The 25,031-nt window shown below is 33.0% G+C and overlaps 1 protein-coding gene across 2 annotated transcripts in view; it reads left to right on the top strand.

Annotated features, from left to right (window-relative positions):
* LOC129730066 (trichohyalin) overlaps positions 1–25,031 on the top strand; it is a 106,460-nt gene that overhangs the window by 79,676 nt on the left and 1,753 nt on the right. For both annotated transcript variants that reach the window (XM_055689086.1, XM_055689087.1), the window contains one exon: positions 9,864–10,014. In XM_055689086.1, coding sequence (XP_055545061.1) covers positions 9,864–10,014 — 151 coding nt within the window. The remainder of the gene's footprint in view (positions 1–9,863; positions 10,015–25,031) is intronic.

Consider the following 25,031-nt stretch of genomic DNA (forward strand, 5'->3'; position numbering starts at 1 on the left):
GAGCCAGCCATCAATTTTGATGTTTTTGATGTCACAGTTACAAATACAGTTTTTCATATGATATGGAATATTTAGACAATCTTCTGTTCTATGTTTCTTCAAACCAGACACTAGTTGAGAAATAGTTTCAATTTGAATCAAAAGCATGTGAATATAATTTTAAGAGCTATTCAAGAGTAAAGATTGACCATTTTTTATTACAAAGGTATACGAAAGAGAGACTTAAAATTTGATTGTGTTATGAAGAATCGAAATAATGTTCAATAAAGATTTTGTGATAGAAATCATGTGATAAGAAAAAGATTTGTTCCCTTTTTGTTGATTGTTTGAATGCACTTTTCGGCACAAATCGATTATTGAGTTATAGAACAAACCAGAAAAAATTATCACATATGCTATAAACTGCCAACCAGTACTAAATCATTCACTGAGCAGCTATGCTGCAGCAACTTTACGCAGGCCATCACTGCATCAACCTCCAGCGAGGGGCTTTTTTTAATTAAAACTATCCTCTGCTGATGCTCTGTTTTTTTTTCTACTCAAAAGCTGACAAAAAGGCCGACAGAATAGATGTTACACAACGGCAATCATATCGGTGAAACTTTGCAAATACGAATATTTATGTGTGTTGGCACAGCGATGTGATTAATGTTATCTACCGATTGATTGATGGGTGGCCAGTATTGGTTCCGCGAACATGCAACACGTGTAACTGCAATCAATGGGGTTGCAGAAAAAAAACGGTGGCAATTGATGCAACTGTTGAATGGTTTTGATAACAATTAATTTCCATCAAAATGTTATGAAACATGGGCAGAGTGAACGTCATCGCAGCATAGTCTATTTTTGAAAATTTGCTCTTGCAATTAAAAACATAAGAGCTACTCCGTTCGTTGCAATGGTGAATCAACTTTGTATGGCTTTTCGACCGGAAATCGCGCTAAATGTGAGAGCTGTTTTCTCCTTCAAATAACAGCAACTTTGAACGTATTATTAGTCGCAATATGAAAGTTCGCTAGGAAACGGCGTTTCATGATTTACCGCACGAAATTCACACGTCGTGGTGGCATGCTGGAGACGCGTGGTTGCTAGCTGCGTACTTTCGTCGCATTTCAATATACGTCGCCATTTCTATATTACCCGGTGTGGCGTGGGAAGGGACGAGAATCACCACAACCACTCGTCCTGGTAGCTCGGTTGGTACCGGTTATCGTAGTAAAAAATAAGATCAATTGCTACCAGTTGCGCTCAATCATTTATCAGTATCAAGGAAAGGAATGCTCGCGGCTATTAAATAGCGAACCGAAAGGTGCTTCCTACTTGTGCAAAAGATAGTTGAATAACAGCTTCCTTACTTTGGCTTTCATCTATCTTACCTGCAGAGTTCCAGCCCACCTGGCGAGACCAGAACCGTAACTACAGCCAACGGAAGGAACTTGTGTCGCTAATATTTTCATACCGTGTGGAGTTGACACACTATGCCGCCCCATCATCTCCGACAGGACTATGTTTCGTGGCTTGCATACCACCGAACGTAAAAAGATGCTTTCTTTATGCTGGGAAGCAACACGATAAATTATACACGCGTAACAAATGATACCTTTTAGTTTCACCCACGTTAATGACTGACAACCGGGTGTTGTAGTGAAGAAAATTATAATATGCTGAAAGTACAGCACGCGAAGGAGAGTCGCCAACAGCGATGATTAATTTCTAACGGTTGAATAATATTCGTGTGATATGAGCCCTATAATGATGTTAGTAAAAGCACTCGCAGTAACGAGCACTTTAACAAACGTTTGAAGTTCTATTCTTTTGTTATTGTCCTCCAAGAGAGAAAAAGGTAAAATTCTGCTCAGCAACCCTACGAAATGAATCCTTGTAATCACTTTTCAATAACAAACCAATCGACTTAGACCGGGACAAGTTTAGTGTCCTGTAAGTCCTCGGCCCGTACTTGGAACCATTAAAAAAAAACCGATTCGCAATAACATCCAAGTTGCTAGCCAAAACAACCGGGGCCATCGCAAGGGCATTCAGTTCTTCAACCTTAGCTCTTCTTGATGCGGCGCACTTTCGCATTTTTATTGTCATTTCAATATCAGAGCAGCGAAAGTGCTCACTTACTCCGCCTTTTTTAATGGTTGCGCCCTTCATCGTTCGTTTGGTGTTGCAAACTAGCGAGCCTATTTAAGTTTTCCACCCGGCTGATTCAATTGTCTTCGATTAGCCGCGATTCGGAGTGCACGGCACTGGTGGGCTCTGCCGGTTCGGGGTTTTCACCGTTTTCCCCGTTGCGAGTTTTAAGTGTTTTGAGAAGGACGGTCGACGGTCGGGTTTTCCACGAATGGTAGGTTATGTTGAACCTGGGGTAAAATAAATGAGCTGTGGAATATGGTTTTTGTTGGATATTGTTTCGGTTCCCACATTCGAACGTTAAAATGTTGGGTATTGTTCAATAATGAATTGGTTATTAATTTCGTAGAATAAAATGTTATTGAGTGATTCAGTATTACAAGAATTTTATATATCCGAAACGGAATAAACGAGTAAAAATTCGGATTGTATTTAAACAGTAATCTGGTAAGATTGCAAAATACGTCAAAAATTAAAAAATTAAATATTCTAAAAATCTAAATGTTAGAAAGTTAGAAGTCAAAAACTTAAAAAATCTAGATGTCAAAAAGTCAAAAACCAAACAGGTAAAAAGCTATCATCAAGTTAAGAAGTTAAAAAATCAAGAGAGGGAAATGCAAAAAGGCAAAAAACCAAACAGTCGAGGTTTCTAACACTCAAAGAGTCAGTAAAGAAAGAAACAGAATGTCCAAAATCAAAAACAATAGTCAAAAATACAAAAAAGAAAAAGCTCAAGTCAAAAAGTCAACGAGTCACAAAATTTAGGAGCCCAAATACCAAAAAGTCAAATAACAACAGCGAATCAAAAAATTAAAAACTCTACAAGTCACGATGCCAAAATGTTGAAAAAGTTAGTTTAAAAAAAATATCCAAATTTCAAAAAGTTTTTAAGTCAAAGAGATAATAAATCGGAAAAACGAAAAGTAAAAGAGCCTAATGAAAAATCAAAAATCACAAAGATAAAAAATCAAGAGAGCAAAGAGGTAGTATATAAAAATTCAAAGTATGAAAATCAAACAGTAAAAAAGACAGAAGTAGAAATACCTTGTTGTTAAAAATCAAATAAGTTCAAAATTCTGAATGTCAAAAATTTAGAATTTCAGGTCGAAGTGTCAAAAAGTGAAAAATCCTAAGAGCCAATTAGTCAAAATGTTAAAAAGAAAGTATGTTAAACTATGACAAGAAGTCGGAAAAGTGTACAGTCAAAAGGTCAGAGAAAAAATAAATTTAAAGACGAATAGACCAAAAACTAAGAAGTCCAGAAGTCTAAGAGCCAAATATCTAAATCTAAAGAGAAGGAAAAAAATTCAGTCATAAAGTAACACAAATAGTTAAAAAATTATAGTGCCAAAAAGTTCAATCCTCCATATCTTTACTTTTTTTTTGATTCATTAGAAAGGAATAAACCAACAGCAGAAACTTTAAAGGTCAAAAAGTCAATAACAGTAAACAATCAGAGAGTCAAACGCCAAAAAAATCAAAAGTCTAAGAGCTCAAAAGTGAATAAATAGAAAGAGTAAAAGAGGCAAAGTATCTAAAACTTAGGAAGGGGATTGAAAAACCAGAAATTTAAACTTTCAATTAGTCAACAGAAAAAGCATAGTTACAGGGTCAAAAAAAAAACGAACGTACATCAAAATATCGACGGAAAAAAATCAAAGTGTCGAATGAAGTCTTGAAATAAAATATCAAAATATTCAATAATTTAAAAAAATTTGATGGTTCAGATGTCTTTTTTTAGTTTAAGGAGTAAATGTAGTAATGAAGATAGAAAATTAAACTAACTGAAAATATGATTGTAGAAACTACGAAAAATATAGTTCAGCAGGTGGGACTCGAACCCACAACTTCCAATCTCCGGTCAGATGTGTTTCCGTTACACCATCGCAGAACGTTAAAGACGTAGTTCTAGAATCGAGTTTTGTATCGCTTATCCAATTTTCGCACTTCGTACATTACGGTTTAGATGTCGAAAACTTGAACAATCAAAATATTAAAATGTTCAAAAGTTTGAATATCCAAAAATCAATACATAATTGTTTTTGAAATGAAATCAAGGTGAAAGAACCGAAAATTAAAAACAGTGAAAAACTTATAAAGTTAATAAGCCGGAAAGTAAAAAGTTCTTTGAGCCAAAAAGTCTAAAAGTTGGAATGTCAAACGGAGACGAGGTAAAAACAAAAAAACTGAGAGGTTTAATGTCAAAACTTTTTGCTGTGAAAAATTTAAAATTGTAAAACGGTAAAAAACAGAAAAGTTAGAAACGTTACAAACGTTACAAACGTCAGGAATGTTCAAAACGTCAAAGTCCTTGAAAACTATAAAAACGTTAATTACGTTAGGAACGTTAAAAAATCAAAAACTTCAATTACGTTTTAAACGATTAAAACGTTAAAAAAGGTTTAAAACGTTAAGACTTAGAGTCTTGAAAATTTAAAAAACGTTAGAAATCAGAAACTTCAGAAAATCAGAAACGTTAAAAACGTTTGAAGCGCTAACAATGTTAAAAACGGTAAAAACTTTTGAAAAGGTTTGAACCCGTAAAAAGCGTTCACAACGTTCAAGGCGTCAAACACGTTCAAAGCGTTAAAACGGTGAAAACGTATAAAACGCTAAAAATGTTAAAAATGAAAGACGCTCAGTTGAATTAAGTTGAAAACTTAAAAACGTTCAGAACATTCAAAACGATCAAACGATTAAAAAGGGTAAAAACTTCAAAAACGATGAAAACGTTAAAAACGACAAAAACGTTTAAAACGCTAAAAACGTTGAAAACAAGAGACGGTCGAAACGTTAAAAACGTTCAAAGCGTTGAAAACGTTCAAAACGATCAAAACGTTAAAAACGGTCAACACGTTAAGAACGTTGAAAACGTTAAAAACGTGTGAGACTTTAAAAACGTTAAAAATATTAAAAACGTTAAAAAGTTTAAAAATGTTAAAAAAACATTAAAAACGTTTAAAAACGTTAAAAACGTTAAAAAACGTTAAAGAACGTTAAAAACGTTAAAAACGTTAAAAACGTCAAAAACGTTCAAAACAATAAAAACGTTACAAACGTTAAAAAAGGTTGAAAACATTAAACACGTTTAAAACGGTAAAAACTTTAAAGAGGTTGAAAAGGGTGAAAACATCAAAAACGTTGAAAACGTTTGAAACGATAAAAATGTTAAAAACGAAGAAAAAGCGTTGAGAACGTTAAAAACGTTAAAAAAGGTTAAAAACGTTAAAGAACGTTGAAAACGTTAAAAACGTTAAAAACGTTAAAAACTTTAAAAACGTTAAAAAAGTTAAAAACGTTAAAAACGTTAAACACGTTAGAAACGTTAAAGAACGTTGAAAACGTTAAAAATGTTAAAAACGTTAAAAACGTTTAAAACGTTAAAAACGTTAAAAACGTTAAAAACGTTAAAAACGTTAAAAACGTTAAAAACGTTAAAAACGTTGAAAACGTTAAAAACGTTAAAATGTTAAAAACGTTAAAAACGTTGAAAACGTTAAAAACGTTAAAAACGTTAAAAATGTCAAAAACGTTAAAAACGTTAAAAACGTTAAAAATGTTACAAATGTTACAAATGTTAAGAACGTTAAAAACGTTAAAAACGTTAAAAATGTTAAAAACGTTAAAAACGTTAAAAATGTTAAAAACGTTGAAAAAGCTAAAAACGTTTAGCACGTTAAAAACGTTAAAAACGGTAAAAACGTTAAAAACGTTAAAAACGTTAAAAACGTTAAAAACGTTAAAACGATACAAATATTAAACACGTTAAAAAGTTTAAACCTTCAAACACGTTTTAAATGTTACAAAAGATTGAAAACGTTAAAAACGTTAAAAAGGTCAAAGAGGTAAAAAACGTTAAAATCGATAAAAATGTTTGACACGTTAAAAAAGTTAAAAACATTAAAAACGTTAAAAAGTTGAAATCGTTTCAAACGTTGAAGACGTTAAAAACGTTGAAAACGTTAAAAACGTTAAAAATGTTAAAAACGTTGAAAACATTAAAAACGTTAAAAACGTTAAAAACGTTAAAAACGTTAAAAACGTTAAAAACGTTAAAAACGTTTAAAACGTTTAAAACGTTAAAAACGTTTAAAACGTTAAAAACGTAAAACACGTTAAAAACGTTAAAAAGTTAAAAACTTTAAAAACTTTAAAAACGTTAAAAACGTTAAAAACGTTAAAAACGTTAGAAACATTAAAAACGTTAAACACGTTCAAAACGTTAAAAACGTTAAAAACGTCAACAACGTTAAAACGATACAAATATTAAACACGTTAAAAAGTTGAAACCTTCAAACGTTTTAAATGTTAAAAACGGTTGAAAACGTTAAAAACGTTGAAAACGTCAACAACGTTAAAAACGTCAACAACGTTAGAAACGTTAAAAACGTGAAAAACGTTAAATACGTCAAAAACGTTAACAATGAAAACGATAAAAAATTTAAACACGTTAAAAAGTTGAAAACTTTAAACTCGTTTAAAACGTTAAAAAGGTTGAAAACGTGACAACGTTAAAAACGTTAAAATCGTTAAAAACGTTAAAAACGTTGAAAACATTAAAAACATTATAAACCTTAAAAACGTTAAAAACGTTATAAAGGTTGAAAACGTTAAAATTTTTAAAAACGTTAAAACCGATTAAAACGATAAAAACGTTAAAAACTTTAAAAATGTTGAAAACGTTAAAGACGTTGAAAAACGTTAAAAATGTTAAAAACGTTAAAAACGCTAAAAACGTTGAAAACGTTAGAAACGTCAACAACGTTAAAATGATAAAAAGATTAAACACGTTAAAAAGTTGAAACCTTCAAACACGTTTCAAATGTTAAAAAAGTATGAAAACGTAAAAAAAGTTTGAAACGGCTGAAAACTTTAAAAGTTAAAAAGTCAAAAAGGTTAACATGGTTGAAAGTTTTTAGAAAACAGAAAAAAACGCTTATGAACAAAAATATGTAATGTATATGAAAAAAAAAAAAATTTAAAAGAGTAAAACCGAGCGGAAAAATCGAAAACGGATATAATCGTAGAAGTAAAGAGTAAAGCAAAAGTAGTCAGAACGGACAATAAAAAAATAACAAAAATATATCTAACGAAAAAAAAAACAAATAAACAATTCAAAATTTTGAAACAGACAAGAAGATTAACAATAGTCAAGGCAAAAATATTTACGAAAAGCAAGTGTAAACGCCAATTTTCAAAAAGGGCTCTGGGATATGAGCATATAAAGCTTTAGGAAGTAAAAAGATCAATATCGAATTAAAAGAAAAAAAAATGGCGTCAAAGAATCCAAGGTTTCGAAATAATTAAGTTAGGGAATAATAAAACTGAAAGGTTAAGAAGCTCAACATTTTTTGTATGTGCCACAGCCAAGACTAAAAAAAACCAATCAAAGACGAATACAAATTTAAAAGGATGAACAGAATAAAAGTCAAAGATTTAAAATGCTTAAAGCTAAAAAAAGGTCGAAAACAAATAAATAAATAAATCACAAATTTTTCACGACAATCAAAAAGTCGGAAAGTTGATCAGTCAAAAAATTGAAAATCGAAAAAACAAAAGCTAAAAATTTTGTAAGTAAAATTGTTTAAAGACTGGAGTAATTCGTGAATTTTTAGAAATAAAAAGCTATAAATTCAAAATGCCAAAAATCAAAAGTCAAACTGCCAAAAAGTACTCTGTTAAAAGAGTCAAAATTCAAAAAGCCAGAAAGTCAAAAAGTGAAACAATAAAAAAACTCAAAAAGACAAAAAATCTAGAAGTCAAAAAATTCTAAAAGTAAATTAATCAATTTATCTGAACCTCAGACAGTTACAAAATTGAAGCAAAAAAGTGAAGAAATGAAGGCCAAAAAATTAAAAAATCCTAAAACAAAAATGTCAAATAATCAAACAGAAAAAAAGTCAATTACTCAAAAAACGAAAAGTTAATATGTCAAATGTAAATTTGAAAGTCCAAAAAGATATAATATCTAACTGTAAGTTAAAAATTAAAAAAAAAAACAAAACAAAAAAGCAATAAGTTAATATGCCAAATAGTCACAAAAGCAAACAATTAAGAAACCAAAAAGTCGAGAGAGCAATAAGCCAAAAACAAAATAAAGTCAAACAATCAAATAACTCAAGGTCTAATGTCAGAATGGCAACAAGAACATTTTAAATCATAAAATATTAAAAACGCATTTTAAGGTTATTATAGTGTTGAGAATTTCGTTTGTTTCCATCAGTGGCGCCCATTTTAATCAGTCGAAGAAAACGACCCTTAACGACCCTAGCTGTCTCACGAATACGAATAAAATACCGTTCAATACAGAAGTATCTTCGAAAAAACATCAATCCAAAAAAATCAACCAAAATTGCCGCCATTCAGGCGCCATTCGGGTGCTAAAAAGAATCACCGGCAAATCAGATGCAAACTGCTTAAAGTAGATTCGGGGTGATTGGAATAGTGTCCCTAGATCGGAAACTTTAATTGATCATTTGTAAAGTTTGCTAATTCACTTTTACTATATGAAAAGAAGTGCTTATCCTCTGTCGCAAAGATAGAGAACAAATTTTTATATATATGTTTGTATTACATCTTAGGCGACATCCATAAATTACGTAACGCAAAAAAAAACAATTTTTGGACCCCTCATCTCATATGTAACGAAACGTAACGCCAACACCTTACCCTTCATAAAAATAACGTAACACTGTCGAAGGATTTACTTGAAAAAAATGCTCGTTTTCGGAGAGTCTCTCCAGAGATTTTTTGTTACGTAACGCTAAGCTAGCCTCATCCCTTCCCTTTGTGTAACAAATCGTAACGCTCAAGGAAGCCCCTCTCCCACCAATGAGCGTTACATAATTCATAGATGGCGTCCTACACATTTCTAGTATTATCGATCTTAAAAATTGCAAAAGAATCTCGAAACTCGTAAGAGTTTTCGGAGCTGAAAATCTTGAATCTCCGCTGTTAAATGACGGTTGCAAGATTTTACACATCTTTTGAAAATAAGATGAACGTCTGTTCTCTGTGTTAGAATGTCGATTCTCTGAAACACTCAAAAGGTAAAAAAAGGTTTGGAAAATTCCAAACTGTAAAGTCCTGAACTACAAGATACAGAAGAAGAAATTCCATGCCTCGTATTCTGAGTCATAATTTCACAAATAGCAACAAAAATTGCTAGGGAGAATTTTTAGGATGACTATTTTTGCTTCTTTACTGACTGCATACCAACTATCCGTGTTTCACATCTAAAGGAGCAGCGATATTTCACCGTGTGACATCTTCGTGACACATCGATATTTCACATTCGTGTGTAAGAAAGAGCTTCTGTTGTCGCTGTAACAAGAAAACAGCAAATACACAGGGCAATAACATCCAAAACTATTGGACGAGTCAGGCTTTTGGAATGTATGTTCAGTCCCTCTATGCATCCCTTGGCAAACATGTGCCGAAAATCCAATCGATTAAATGTGGTATTTTGGGTTGCCTTGCGCGGGATAGTTCCACATAACAGCTAAACAATTGAATTGAATAGTTGCTAGTAGCTAACTCGGAACGGTGGTTGGCTTTTTGCGTTTGCTCACTTTGCAGTGCACGAATGCACCGGCTCTTGCAGCAGTGTAAGATTGTCACACAACAAAACCCACACGTGGGAAAATCTTCGCAGTAGTGAGTTTGATTGATGATTGGTTGCACCATTTAACCGGTCACTGTTTCCTGTTGCCCTTGCTCTTTCGCAGTGTGAATCTCCCACGCGTGACCGCCCAGCTGGAAAAACTGATGGGGACCAACGTGGTACGGCTAACGGATCGGAAGTACATGCAGGATCTGCAGCGGCGCATCCAGGAAGATTATAACGTCACTCTGGAGAAACGGATTCAGGAGCGGGAGGTAAGAGTAATCGGATTGGTGTGTTAGTTTATCACGCCACGCTTGTGTAGAAGTAGTATAACAATTCACGTACTTACAATTTGCGTAAATATTGTGATGATGATAGTAACTGGTTTCTTGGTTTCCTTGAAGTGACACCATACTTATAAATCCTGGTTTAATGGCTTGTTTGAAACGTAATCACTGACTGTGTAAAACTCAGCGAATCGTTGAATACCGAATACGTGATCCATGTGTGCTAAGTAGCTCGGCTTCCTTTTGAGGGTGCACTTTTCTGTGACCATAGACTCACCATGGGTGGAAAACAGGCACAAGCACCATGTGGCACGTTTGCGTCATAAAATTGCGTTTATTGTCAACCTTCCAGTTCCAGCGCGTTAACCACGAAGATTTATCTGTAAGCTCAGTTCTAACCGCATGTCAAATCGAAGAAAAGCGTGGATTAGCCCTCTTTATTTGATTGTGATGACCTTCTAGTACATGGTAACACTGTCATGGGCGGCGGAATATGAATTTATCATGCTTAAGTTGTTTTACGATAACAGTACCATGCCAGTTGGTCATGAAAGTAAATGTTCTCGAAACAAATCAGGATCAAAATTGCATTGTTCCCAAATTGATTTTGAATTGCCCGGTTGCACTCTTACACAATTTCGTCGAAATGACTCCATGCCGCTGAGTCAAGGCAAAAATAATGGCATTGATGTTCATCGAAACAGTACTCTGGTGACGTGGCGAAATACCAAAGCATTGTTGAAACTGAACTGCTGTCCCGAACCGGATGTTGTACATGTACATATTTTTCCGTTAGCGTGAGAGAATAGGAGAAAATATTACCGAAGACACGATAAGCAAAGAAGTTCTTATGAAATCACTAACAAACAGCGATGGCATGATGACCGGAAATTATAGATATGAATAATAGACTGCACTCCACAGCCCAAGGGCGGATGCGATGTTAGAGAAACCAGTTGCACGTGCTTACCGTTGAATTCAGGCACGGGGGACGATAACAATCAAACCCCCAAAAGTACCATAAATATTTCGCGTCCGCTTCGTTGCTAGCAGCGTTGTCGATTCTGTCCCTCCCCTTTAGATCAATAAAATTACCCCATTAGAATAGTGCTTTGCTCTAGGTGGTTCGTCCTCTAGAATTCCATTCGGTTATTTGCTTTAACCAATACTGGCAACCGAGAATGACGATTGGGTTGATCAAGCGTCAATTATTGATCTCAAGTCGGTTACATTTTCTAAATTGATAATATGTTTACACTCGCTAGATTCGGTGGAGAGTTTAATTTACTTTTCAACAACGTTATTGGAAGTCTTTCACTGTGAATCTAGGTTTATTGTTGATTTTCCTCTTTCTGGAAATACCCAATTAAAGTTGGTTTATATAACACCAGTTATCACTTTTTTTTTATTTAACTTGAAGGGAAATTAGTATAGTAAAAAATAGAAGCTGCCGAATTTGGAAATAATACCCAACACAAGCTGAATCATGATAAAGCAGTATGTATTACTTTTATTGAAAATGCCCTTTTTTATTATTTTTTTTTTCTATTCTGGAGTGGCACAAAAAGAGCATTACAATGCAAATGCCTTTAAGTTTTTACAGCGAAAAAAATCTAATAAATGGTAATCTAATCTAATGGTATAAATATTTACACGAAAAACTAGCCTGAATTGAATGGCTTCTAGTATATATATTGCGGAATTTAATTCCTTTTTCTGTCCTCTATTTCTGAGCGGAATCACAAAAAAAAAAAACATTAATAATGTATTGCTTGACTCGACGCTTTTTTCATCAGGATAAATTTTAATTATTTCATCCGTGAGAGATTTGAAAAGTACTGTAAAAATGCTTTTAAAACAGATTGGAAAATATTATATCATGTTCGTTCCGAAATTCTATGGTTTGGAATTGGATTGCATATTTTACTTCTTGTTCATTTTGAAATTTTAAATCTCTTGATTTTTTTTACTTTTATCATTTTCTCCTCTTTTCGGTTGTTATGGCTTTAAAAAACATCGACTTCTTCTGAGCGTATCCAACCATATTTTTTAATTTTTCTTTCTCTCCTTTTAATATTTTTTTTTCACATTTTAACCTTTTTATTTTTTCCTGCCTCTTTTAGTAGCTTTTTAACTTTTTCAATTGTTCGAATTTCAAATTTTTCGGCGATTTTTTATTATTTTGTTTAGGTTGCTTAAAATTGATTCAACTTTTTGATATCAAACTTATTCGACTCTTCTGGCTTGTTCATCATTTTAGGTTTTATGACTTTTATTTTGTTTTCTGATTATTTGACAATTGATTCTACACTTCAAACCTTTGGCCTTTTACTTTCTACTTTTCACTTTTGGACTTTGAGTGATTATTTTCAACTGTTAAATTTTGATTTTTAGTTCTACATTTTTAGCTTTTTGTTGTCTGGCTTCTAACTTTTAAGTTTTGACTTTCTGATTGATTATTTTCGGTTTTGCCGTTTTTATGCCTGTTAGCTTCTCTGCCCATAAACGCATAAGAGTCACACTGCCAAAAACGTACAACTGAGTAAAACGCAGTAGACGCAGGTAAACCATAGCATTTTTCCCTTCCTATGGATTCAATCAAAGAAACAAAAATTTTAAATAAGCATTCATCCGAGGTAAATATATTTGTGCAGAATACTTTTATATGCAATAAGGTTATTGTTGTTCCGATCAGTACACTTTATTTAGTCTTTTAATGAAAGTTACCATGATTTTCTGCTAATTGGTTTTAGCTCTGAGCCTGTTATGCGTTTATTCGTAACGTGAGATTTTAGCAACAAACCTAACTTTTGGTGTAAGTTTTCGAGAGCACACGTAATGTAAAGAAGTTTCTAAGGTTTATCTCAAAAGTGATGAAAACTCACATGGGACTGTTATGCATTTATGGGCAGTTCTGTGTTTCGATTTTGCGACTTCTAACAACAATCTATTAAGTTTTGTCTGTCAATTTTTACCTCTTCACCTTACGTAATTCTTCAATTTTAAGTTTTTTTATACTCAGAACTTAATTTATCCTATTGCTTAGCTTTCGTCTCTTTTGACTGCTTACCATTTGTTCGACTTCTTTGTCTCTTTCCACCTTTTATTTTCTACTGTTTCGACTATTTTGTTATTCCAACTCATATTTTTTTGTATCTTCTCAATTCATCTTACTTCTTTATCTTCAACAGTGAAGCTTTTGTAATTCTTTTAACTCTATGATTCTTTAATAACCTCCCCTTCCCCCTTTTTTTAATTTTTCAATCTTTATACTTTATACTGTATATTTTATACTTCATACTTTATACTTCATACTTCATACTTTATACTTTATACTTAATACTTTATAATTCATGCTTTATACTTTATACTTTATACTTTATACTTTATACTTTATACTTTATACTTTATACTTTATACTTTATACTTTATACTTTATACTTTATACTTTATACTTTATACTTTATACTTTATACTTTATACTTTATACTTTATACTTTATACTTTATACTTTATACTTTATACTTTATACTTTATACTTTATACTTTATACTTTATACTTTATACTTTATACTTTATACTTTATACTTTATACTTTATACTTTATACTTTATACTTTATACTTTATACTTTATACTTTATACTTTATACTTTATACTTTATACTTTATACTTTATACTTTATACTCTATACTTTTTACTTTATACTTTATACTTTATACTTTATACTTTATACTTTATACTTTATACTTTATACTTTATACTTTATACTTTATACTTTATACTTTATACTTTATACTTTATACTCTATACTTTTTACTTTATACTTTATACTTTATACTTTATACTTTATACTTTATACTTTATACTTTATACTTTATACTTTATACTTTATACTTTATACTTTATACTTTATACTTTATACTTTATACTTTATACTTTGTACTTTATACTTTATACTTTATACTTTATACTTTATACTTTATACTTTATACTTTATACTTTATACTTTATACTTTATACTTTATACTTTATACTTTATACTTTATACTTTATACTTTATACTTTATACTTTATACTTTATACTTTATACTTTATACTTTATACTTTATACTTTATACTTTATACTTTATACTTTATACTTTATACTTTATACTTTATACTTTATACTTTATACTTTATACTTTATACTTTATACTTTATACTTTATACTTTATACTTTATACTTTATACTTTATACTTTATACTTTATACTTTATACTTTATACTTTATTGATTGGTTCTCGAGATGTGGGAAAAGTGTGTTTAATTTGTATGGGACCCCTCCCTTCTGGAAGAGAGAAGGGTGACGAACCACCATCAAAATATTTTTTGCCTTAAAAGCCTTTTTCATGCCTAATTTGCCTCCATTTACTTGATAAGTGCTCGATATGCCCAGGAATTTGTGAAATTGTTTGTGTTGAAGCATATTTTGAGAGGAGCTCGTAGCCTTCGGGTTACAGAGTCCGCTGTGACAAGTGATTGGTCATGAATTCGAATCAGACCGTTTGGTGTCAGAAGAACTTTTACGCATGGGTTTATTTTAAGGTTCCTCCCCATTCCATTATATTCTTTTCAATTATAGTCACTAGTGATGCAGAGATAAACTCGGTCTCTTACAACTACGTTTGTAACACTTCCTTTTCTCCTTCCATAACCGGCCGTAATGACATAACCGGCGTCGTTATCGATCTTATACAAAGCAAAAGTTACTGAATTGTCGTACAATGAAAATGATAATTTAATCCCAAATAAGCTATCGTTACAGTGGTTCTGTGCCACTGCTCATTAGCTCAAATCCATCGCGGAGGAGTAACTACGAATTGTGCAGTTGTTCAAGCTCAAGCTCAAAGTTGAAGCAGATTTAGCTTCTTTTTAGGAGCTCCTATGTACACATCAGACCTTTGCAGCACTTTCATCCCCTCTCTCGGCGGTTTTCAATCACGTCACAGACACAGACATTTCCTTCAACAAAATTTACACGGTCATCCACAATTTGATGTAGGTTTTTTTCTCATTCACATACCTGATATGGCAAACCAAAATGATTAAGTTTTCGATGTGACCTTTACTACGCCGCTGAAAAAAGACAAAACCAAAACGATAGAAACACGCTTCACGCTTAACAACTTTTGCAAATAACCTTATATGAGCCGTTGAGAGCAAAAGTGGTACATGTGCCATTAAGTGAATTTTTCAGGAGACGCGATAAACGAAAACACTCAAATAGGAAATTATTTTCAACAATTTTCAAAAGACAGTACATGAAAACATAACGAGTTCTGGTTGAGAAACTTACCCAAACTTCAATGGAAAAACAGGTACCACTTTTGTTCTATAGGAAAAATAATGACAACCAAAAAACGTTGAGAGCAAAAGTGGTACATGTCCAGTGATGCATTATAGCTCTCTAATCTTAGGACATAGAACATTCATGTCTTCTGCAGAGTTGTCTAAGTGATTGAATACTATAGAATGTGATCTGTTTGTTAAGGAATTCTGCCTCTTCGTGGCGCTAGTGTATATGTATTTGGTAACAGCATACGAGTTGATACTGAAATAGGTAAAATGCTTTCTGTTACAAAATAGCGCCACGTAGTGAGAAAATTCCAAAGCAGACAGATCTTCATCTGAAAGTACTCAATCACTTGACCAACTTTGCTGAGGACATGTTTGTTTTATATCCTAAGATCCTCGACTTACAATTCATCTAACATGCACAGACTGGACATGTACCACTTTTGCTCTCAACGAAATGGTGATTATGTTAATTACCAAAAATTGTGTTGGCTATAACTTTGGTTTAGGTTATCAGATCTCGGTTTTTTCTTGGATATTCTAGTACATTATTGCCTTCTGCATCAATTAATCCAAAAAACTTAAGAAGTGTAAAAATGGCACATGTACCACTTTTGTTCTCAACGGCTCATATGATGATTGGAATTAGTCCTGTGCGCCGCAACGCCGCGCCGCCCCCGCCGACACTTTCACCCACGCCGCCACCGCCGATGATTTGGACTCGGCGCGCCGCCGAGGAAAATTTTATCGCGCCTCCGAGAAAATTTTTACTGCGCCGATAGTGGTTGAGTATGCTAAATTTTCTCCTGATTATAGAAATACCACAAATCACAGCCGATAAGGAAACACTCGTACATTAAGTAACGCGGAATTCGGCAATTCTCAATACCCCTTCACCCCTACGTAACGCAATTTTTCATAGTGGCCTCACGCAGTGTAACACTTCGCTAAGTACCTCCCCTCCCCTGAGCGTTTATCTACGAATGTTTTGTAAGTGTAAATTATTTTAATTTGTGGAAATTTGACACAATATTTGACATTTTCGCCAAAATTCACGACGAACTTCATACCAAACAAAATTATCAACAAGAGCATTTTCAAATACGACTATATTTTTTTGCTGCTTTCTCGTTACTTTGTTGCTTGAACGTCAAGGCATCGAAAAGTACACTTTCAGCTATTTTCCACTACCATGGTAATATTTGCGGACTTTTCGGTCAGAATGGGTCGCTTTCGTCATATTTAAGCGCGATTTTCATGTAAATGACATTACATAGTTCATGTGATTTCGTTGCTTTTTTCAACGCTATTCCAAACAAACAAAAAAATTCCAGATGGTAATAACAATGAATATGCTCCAAAAGCCGCAATATAAAATGAAAAATCTGTAAAGTTTAACGAAGATCTCACATGAAAAGAGTTTCCCATTTTTTTCAGTTTTTTGGGTAACCTAACAAAACATATGAAAGTTGAAAACGACCCTCTAACGTAAGATTTATCGAAGTTCCCCAAAATAGGTCTACGGTTAATCAAAATAAACATATCGAAAAACTTTTTTTTTTCCTAAGCTGAACGTCTCTGGGAAGAGTATTCCTTGTATTTTTTTTACAGTCAGGTTTTTTTACGCGGGGGATACGTACTTCGTGATAAAAACCGCGTAAAAAAACCGCGTTAATTCAAAAATCCGCGTAAAAAAACACGTTTTTTTAAAATCCGCGTAAGGTAGTTCAGCAAGAAGGGTTTTCGAAAAAAACCCGAGACGCTCTAGAACCAGTATTTAAAATTGTCCTCTTTGACGGTTAGTCCGGATCTTTTGGTGAGCGGAGGGTAATTTTGGACTAAGTCTTTTACTAGATAAACACTTAAACGTTTCTGGTTCCAAACCCACGTAAATTCGAAAATTCGCGAAAATTTTTTTGAATTAGCGTGGTATCGCGTAAAAAAACCGCGTTAATTCAAAAATCCGCGTAAAAAACCGCGTTAGTTCAAAAATCCGCGGGAAAAAACAACGTTAATTCGCGTAAAAGAAACCTCGTAAAAAAAGTCGCGTATAAAAAACCGCGTAAAAAAACCTGACTGCAATACAATACTCGTTAATGATTTTTTTCTGGGATTCACACCTTCTTTTACTTTCTGTGCTTGATTTATTATTTTCTGGTTGTTCAATTGTTTGTTTACTTGATTTCTTACCGTTTTTATTTCTTTTTGCCTTTCTCCTAGAATTGCCTTTCTCCTAGAAAGGTATAGCAATCACTGAAAAAACCAAAGGTATAAAAGTGCTTCAAAGGGTGGAGTCTCGTATATCAATCGACTTAGTTCGACGAGCTGAGCATTTTCTGTATGTGTGTGTGCGCGCGCGTGTGTGTGTGTGTGTGTGTGTGTGTGTGTGTGTGTATGTAACGGTCTCCCAATCTCACTCGATTTTCTCAGAGATGGCTGGACCGATTTTCATGGAACTAATTGCAAATGAAAGGTCTAGTTGCCCCATAAGACTCTATTGAATTTTATTGTAATCGGATTTTTAGTTTCGAGGTTATGTATCAAAATGTGAAAATAACAAAACTTCATTATCTCAGAAACTACAAAACCGATTTGAACTAAATTGGTATCAAAAGAACTGGCTTGTTTTTTGAACCATTTGTGAAATAATTTTATAATGATTGAACATGTAGTTCAAAAGTTTTGCAAAGAAACGTATTTCAAACACTGTTTAAACTCACTCACTTTTCTCAGAGATGGCTGGACCGATTTTCACAAAATTAGTGTCATATGGAAGGTCTTGTTGCCCCATAAGACCCTATTGAATTTTATTGTTATTGGACTTCAACTTTGTCCGTTATGTATAATAATGTGAAATCAGGCTATGACAAGAAACATGTTTCTAAGACTGTTTGAACTCACCCACTTTTCTCAGAGAGGGATGGATCGATTTTCACAAAATAAGTTGCAATAGAGAGATAAAAAATCAAGAAGACATCAATGTATTTCAGAATGAAATCCACCACGTTAGTTCAAAAATCCGCGGGAAAAAACCACGTTAATTCGCGTAAAAGAAACCTCGTAAAAAAAGTCGCGTATAAAAAACCGCGTAAAAAAACCTGACTGCAATACAATACTCGTTAATGATTTTTTTCTGGGATTCACACCTTCTTTTACTTTCTGTGCTTGATTTATTATTTTCTGGTTGTTCAATTGTTTGTTTACTTGATTTCTTACCGTTTTTATTTCTTTTTGCCTTTCTCCTAGAATTGCCTTTCTCCTAGAAAGGTATAGCAATCACTGAAAAAACCAAAGGTATAAAAGTGCTTCAAAGGGTGGAGTCTCGTATATCAATCGACTTAGTTCGACGAGCTGAGCATTTTCTGTATGTGTGTGTGTGTGTGCGCGTGCGTGCGTGTGTGTGTGTGTGTGTGTGTGTGTGTGTGTGTATGTAACGGTCTCCCAATCTCACTCGAATTTCTCAGAGATGGCTGGACCGATTTTCATGGAACTAATGAAAGGTCTAGTTGCCCCATAAGACTCTATTGAATTTTATTGTAATCGGATTTTTAGTTTCGAGGTTTAAGTATATTTTTTCCTTAGTACTGAAAATCTGTTCAAAGTTTCATCCGCGATGGACGTTTGCCACGCGGGGGCTAGAAACATAGCAACAAAAATCTTTTTTTTTTGTTTTTATTTGGTGTAGACCAGTGACCCGGGGTTGCCAGCTATAATAAAAAGACTACGAACTTAAATTCAATCTGATGACTCTTGTTGGGCTCGTTTTATAATTAGTTTGGCTTTTGAAAAATGAGCTGTGAATGCATGACACTCTTACAAAACAAAATAGGCAGTTTTACAATATAGTTTAAAAATAGTTTGAAAATTCAATATCGCGCTCGACAAGTATTTGATCCCATCGTCTACCATGCCCTAACTGGTCGGTTACAGACATTTCACTTAGTTCTATGCTTTTATTTTATGACTTTTCTAGCTTTTGGACAATTGTAATACACATAAACAATTTTTATTTAATTATACTGTAACCGTTTTGGTCGGGCTGACGATAGTCCACGACAACTAAATTTTGATTGCGATTGTTTTGGCATTTTGTTAATAAACTTAGCACTTTGTTTGGTTTGATATGCATATTTGCATTTTTCCTAGTTTTTAGGCTTTGGAGGCATGAAACTTTGCCAGTAGGTATCTTAGTTTATTTATTATAAGAGAGAACCGGTGCGAAACACCGTGTCCCTGCGCGTCTGCGTCGGTAGAAGGGAATAGTGCTGCCGTGCATAACGCTCCGGTGTAAACGCGTCTTCGGCTCGGGTTAGTTAAGCACATCTAAGGGTTTACAGAGTGTAGTGAATCGCTTTTTAAGAACAGACGAATGTCGTTAGTCGACCTGTTAAGCAGAAAGCCATATCTCCGGGTGACCGAATATCTACCGTTATAATTTTCGGTATAAAGAGGGTCCTTCACGAAGAAACGATAGAAGTGGCGAGACGTTAACGTGGACTCAACTCCAGTAGTTTTCGTAAAATCGTGTAGTCAGCTGAGATAAATCAATGGGAGATACGTTTCGGTAGTTGTATAAGGACTTCATAAACAGATGTCCGAATGTCACGTCGATACCTTCCATGAGTTCGTGTTTTCTACAGATAGATTATCAACGCGATGTAGTTTTCGGTATAACCTCTTGGAGGAAACAATAGAAGTGTCGAGACGTTAACGTGGATAGAGCTTTCGTAGCTCTCGTAACATTGTGTAGTCGGCTGAGATACACCAATGGGAGACTCTCTTCGGTAGTTGCATGATGATTTGTTGAGGGAATGTTCGAATATTTTAGTCTGTATTAATTTAATCGCAGTTCCGGTATTCTCGCGTGCCCTTTTTTCGGTGGTATATCAAACAGAACGAGTTCGAATCGCGTAATAATTTTCGCGGAGGTTAATATGAACTTGTAGGCGCGATATTTGCTATGAACCCGGTACCCGAATTCAGCGCATCGTTTACCAAAACGAAATCTGCTGCAAACCCTACCCTTTTCTCCAACATCCCAGTGATTTCTCGTGGAAGTGCAGAGGTGTTCTCGGCTTCCAATAAAGCGAGTATCACGTCAACATATTCCCATACACACTCCTTCTTTGACCTGCATTCGGATGCGGCCGGCGCTGGTATTGCCTAACATAAAGATAAGATCACCAGTTTTTACACATTGAGGATGAATGTTAGTCCCAAACATCACCCATTGGTTCTCTGTGTAATTACAGCTGATCTGGCAATAACGGAGTAGCAACCGCGGGCGGTCAATCATGCTCATGCTCTCATACTTTATACTTTATACTTTATACTTTATACTTTATACTTTATACTTTATACTTTATACTTTATACTTTATACTTTATACTTTATACTTTATACTTTATACTTTATACTTTATACTTTATACTTTATACTTTTTACTTTATACTTTTTACTTTTTCCTTTATACTTTATACTTTATACTTTATACTTTAGAATTTATACTTTATACTTTATACTTTATACTTTATACTTTATACTTTATACTTTATACTTTATACTTTATACTTTTTACTTTATACTTTTTACTTTATACTTTATACTTTATACTTTATACTTCAGAATTTATACTTTATACTTTATACTTTATACATTAGACTTTAGAATTTACACTTAAGACTTTAGAATTTTGATTTTAGACTCTTGGAGATTGTACTTTAGACTTTGGCTCTCGATTTTTAATTTTCTGGCTTTTAATTTTTGATGGTCAACTTTCGATTTTTCATTTTAGGATTTAGATTTTCTGGTTTTTGAGTTTTGACTTTTAACTATTGAAATTGCGTTTTTCATTTGTGAATTTTGATTCTTGTCCTGTGACATTTGTCTTTGACCTTCGAATTTCGAATTTTGACTCTAGACTTTTGGTTTATGATCTGTTGCCTTAGTTTAAAGACTATAGACTTTCGACATTTTGGCTTTTGATTTTTGATTTCGACATTGAACGATTTTTGAGTTTGTCCTTTGACCTTAAACTGTCGACTTTTCACTTTAAATTTTATTTTCTGGTATTAGACTTTTGATCTTTAGTCTAACAGACTCAAAAATCATTTTATTAGAATGTTTTTAATAAGTTTGTCGTACTTATAATAGATTCCTTAAATTAGAAAACTGTTGAAAAAATAATCTTCGACGAATTCGAGATTGTTTTTTTATTTTTACCGGTGATTTTAGTTTCGTTTTTCAATTATTGTTATTTTTGGCTTTTCGATCTTATAGTCTTAAAGTCTCCATTCTCAACCCCTTCGATTTTTGGCTTGAATTTTTCAACCTAATATTAGATTTTTCAACTTCTTCAACAAATTATTTGTGTAAACTCTGTTCAACTGATTTTCGCTTTTATAAACTACTTATGATGCAGTTTTAAACTTTTCGTCTATTTAAGTTTATGCAACTTTATCGACTTTTGATTCAGTTGTTGAAGTGTTTTTTTATTTTCCTCGTATGATTTTAAATTTTTATTTTTACTATTACAAATCTTAATTTTGATTTATTGATTTTTTTACCGTTAACTTCTTTTATCTATTTAGCATATCTTTTTTGCTTCTTAATTCTTTTCTTTTCATTTTCTTTTTCTTACTTTTTTATCTTTTCATACTTTCCACCTTTTAACGTATACCTTAATTAAATCGTTGACTCTCATTTATCTCGTGTATTTTTCAATTTTAACCTCATCTTTTTCAACTTTTCATTTCTTTCTGTTGGAATTTTTACTTCTTTACGTTTTCTGTTTTTGTCTCTTTAGTTTTTTCTCATTTTAATTTAGATCTTATTTAAATTTTTATCTCTTCAATTTTTTCGACTTCTCATTCCTTTTAATTTTTACCTGGTTTTACTTTCATTTGTCTTTATTAACTTTTAAGCTCTTTTAACTTCTTAACTTTTCACCTCATTCAAGTTTTTCAACTTTTCAACGTCATTTGTCTTTTTAATTTTAACTTTTTAACATGTTTACTTTTAATTGTTTTTACTGATTTGAAGGTTATTCACCTCTTTCAATTTTTTACCTGATTTAACTTTTTGTCCTATTTCACTTGTTCCTTTTTTCACTTCTTTCACTTTTTACCCAATTCACTTTCAACTTTTTTCACATTTTTCCTTTTTGAACTTTTCGCCTTGTTTTTCTTTTATTTGTTTTTTTTTTAACTTTTTACTTCTCTACAACTTTCTAATAATTTACCTTATTCAACTTTTATCCCATATTCTACTTTTTTACTTTATCAACTTTTTACCTTTTTAACTTGGTAAACTTGTTACTAGTTAAATAACTTTATTTAACTTTTTAATAGTTGTGTATTCCTAATTTAGAAATACATTTACGTCTTTTTTTACTTGTGCTTGCCTTTGGCTCTCTTTCGCTTGTTACTTTTTTATCACTTTTACTTTACCTCATTTACCTTTACCTCTCTTTACATTTTACCTCTTTCAACTTCTACTTTACTTAACTTTTACTTAACTTTACATTATATATTTGTAGCTTTCAATGTTTTGACTTTTGAGCTTATTATTAGCTTGTTTTTACCCTTTTACCTATCATTATTTTCTCAAGCTTTTTATCATTTTTACATCTATACCTTTATAACATTTTATCTTTTGGAACTATTCACCTTTATTACTTTTTATCTTTTACAACGTTTTACCTTGTCTTTTTTTATCTCTTGACTTTTTTTTAACTATCTACTTCTTGTTACTTTTTATGCTCTTAATTTTTTTTAAATGTTTTACCACTTTAAATTTTTGCTATTTCTCACTTTTTATCTACATTTTATTCATTTATCTAACTGTTCATGCTTTTAAAATGGACTTGTTCATATTTTCGCCCCTTTAAACTTTTGCCTTAATTTAACTTGTTACCTTTTTAACTGTTACCCGTTTATACTTGTTACCTTATTTCACTTTACCTTTGCTTGATATTATGATGATGCATTAAGCGGGTGATGCATTAAGCATATCATATCTAAACTTTGATTATAGCTAACCAACTACACTTGAAATTTTGTACGATGAAGCTGTTAAATACGGTTAGAGAACAGATCAATTTTTAATATGAAATACAGTTCGTGTTAATCGTGCATGTAGTTGATGAGTAATAACAGTTTGAAGGTCATTTTTCGAGACAAAAACTGATTTTTCTTCGCGGGGAGAGGGTTAAAAATAATTTTAGACAATCAAATTGTCTTTCAAAAATATTTGACTTCAAATGGATCAAATTCTTTGACCATATAAAACGCTATATTTGAATACATACACGTCAGATTTGCCATGCATTATTGTTACTGTAAATTGATAGTGTGTTCCATTAACCGAAATTTGTTTTGATTTCATGCAATATCAATAGCGAAACTGTGACATGAAAATGTAAAAAAGCCTCGATGCTACATTCTGTTTTATTAAACTTTTTTAGCTTCAACTTTCCAACTTTGTAGCTTTTTATCGCTCTCATTTTCTTTCTCTTTTGATTCCTAGAAAAATTCTTTCCAAACCTCAGAAAGAGTTTTGAACCCTTCTATCATTAGAGCCGCCTTGTGTTAATATAAATATCCCGGTCCCACTTGCCTCGCGAAAATATTTCTCTATTTCATTGAGGTTTAAAAACTAGAAGAAATCACATCCTTCAGAGTCACCTACGTTTGTCAGAAGATTGGCACATTTTATTGTATGGTATAGCTATGGAGAGAGGTCAATCCGGAAATAACACCTGTTATGTATATGTACATACGGGAGAGCCAAACCAAATTTAACTTTCTGTGTGGTGCCGCATGTTATGAATACTAAAAAGAAGTGTAGTCATTTTTGTTTACGTCTTAGTTTGTTGTTGGTGAGGGATGGTATATTTTTAGAAACAAATTGGCCTGTATAGCATTATACTGAACTGGAGTTTCATACGGGCAGTCAGAATGTCCATTGTTAAGAAATTTATAATGTCAGTTTCAGCAGTTTTAACAACAATATTATCCATTCTGCCTCCTGAAGAGAAACTCTTTGCTGTACATTAAAGGGCTGTAAAGGTGTCGACATCAGTTCCCAACCCACCTGTTGCTATTAAACTCTGCTTGTGGTTTTTCGAATGGTGTCAAAAGGAACAATGAACTGCACAGGGTATAACTGTAATTCACTTCCTGCATAAAATTCGGTGACATTCGCAATGACAAGCAGCTGGGAATTTTCTCCAGGCCTACGCAGTTTAATTTCATTAAATTTATGTCATTGGGTCGAATTAGTCTACAACCCGCAGAGTCTAACCTAGACATCTCGACCATATGGTATGGCATTTCCGGTTTGTGTGAAAGACAGTCACACAGTGCTCAGGGACGGCCGCAGAGGCGTAGCAACACGCAAGGGTGACAAAGAATGATCCTTTGGTGTTTGACTTAGTCACATCGTCATACCACCACAAGACGAAGAAGTCTCGTTTGCTATGGTTTCCACCCACTGCTTGTCGTACTTGAATGGTCCACCTGTGGCCAACATCGTTACTACATTCCAGCTAGACGCTAGACCGAGAGACATGTCTGTTGTGAGTGCCTTTCTGCAGCCAGGAAAACATAAAATCACCTTAACTGTTGACTGTTGGCCATTCTTGCCATCGTTTGTTTCCCTTACATC

This window comes from Wyeomyia smithii, chromosome 3, assembly GCF_029784165.1.
Source record: "Wyeomyia smithii strain HCP4-BCI-WySm-NY-G18 chromosome 3, ASM2978416v1, whole genome shotgun sequence".
NCBI classification, from domain to species: Eukaryota; Metazoa; Arthropoda; class Insecta; order Diptera; family Culicidae; genus Wyeomyia; species Wyeomyia smithii.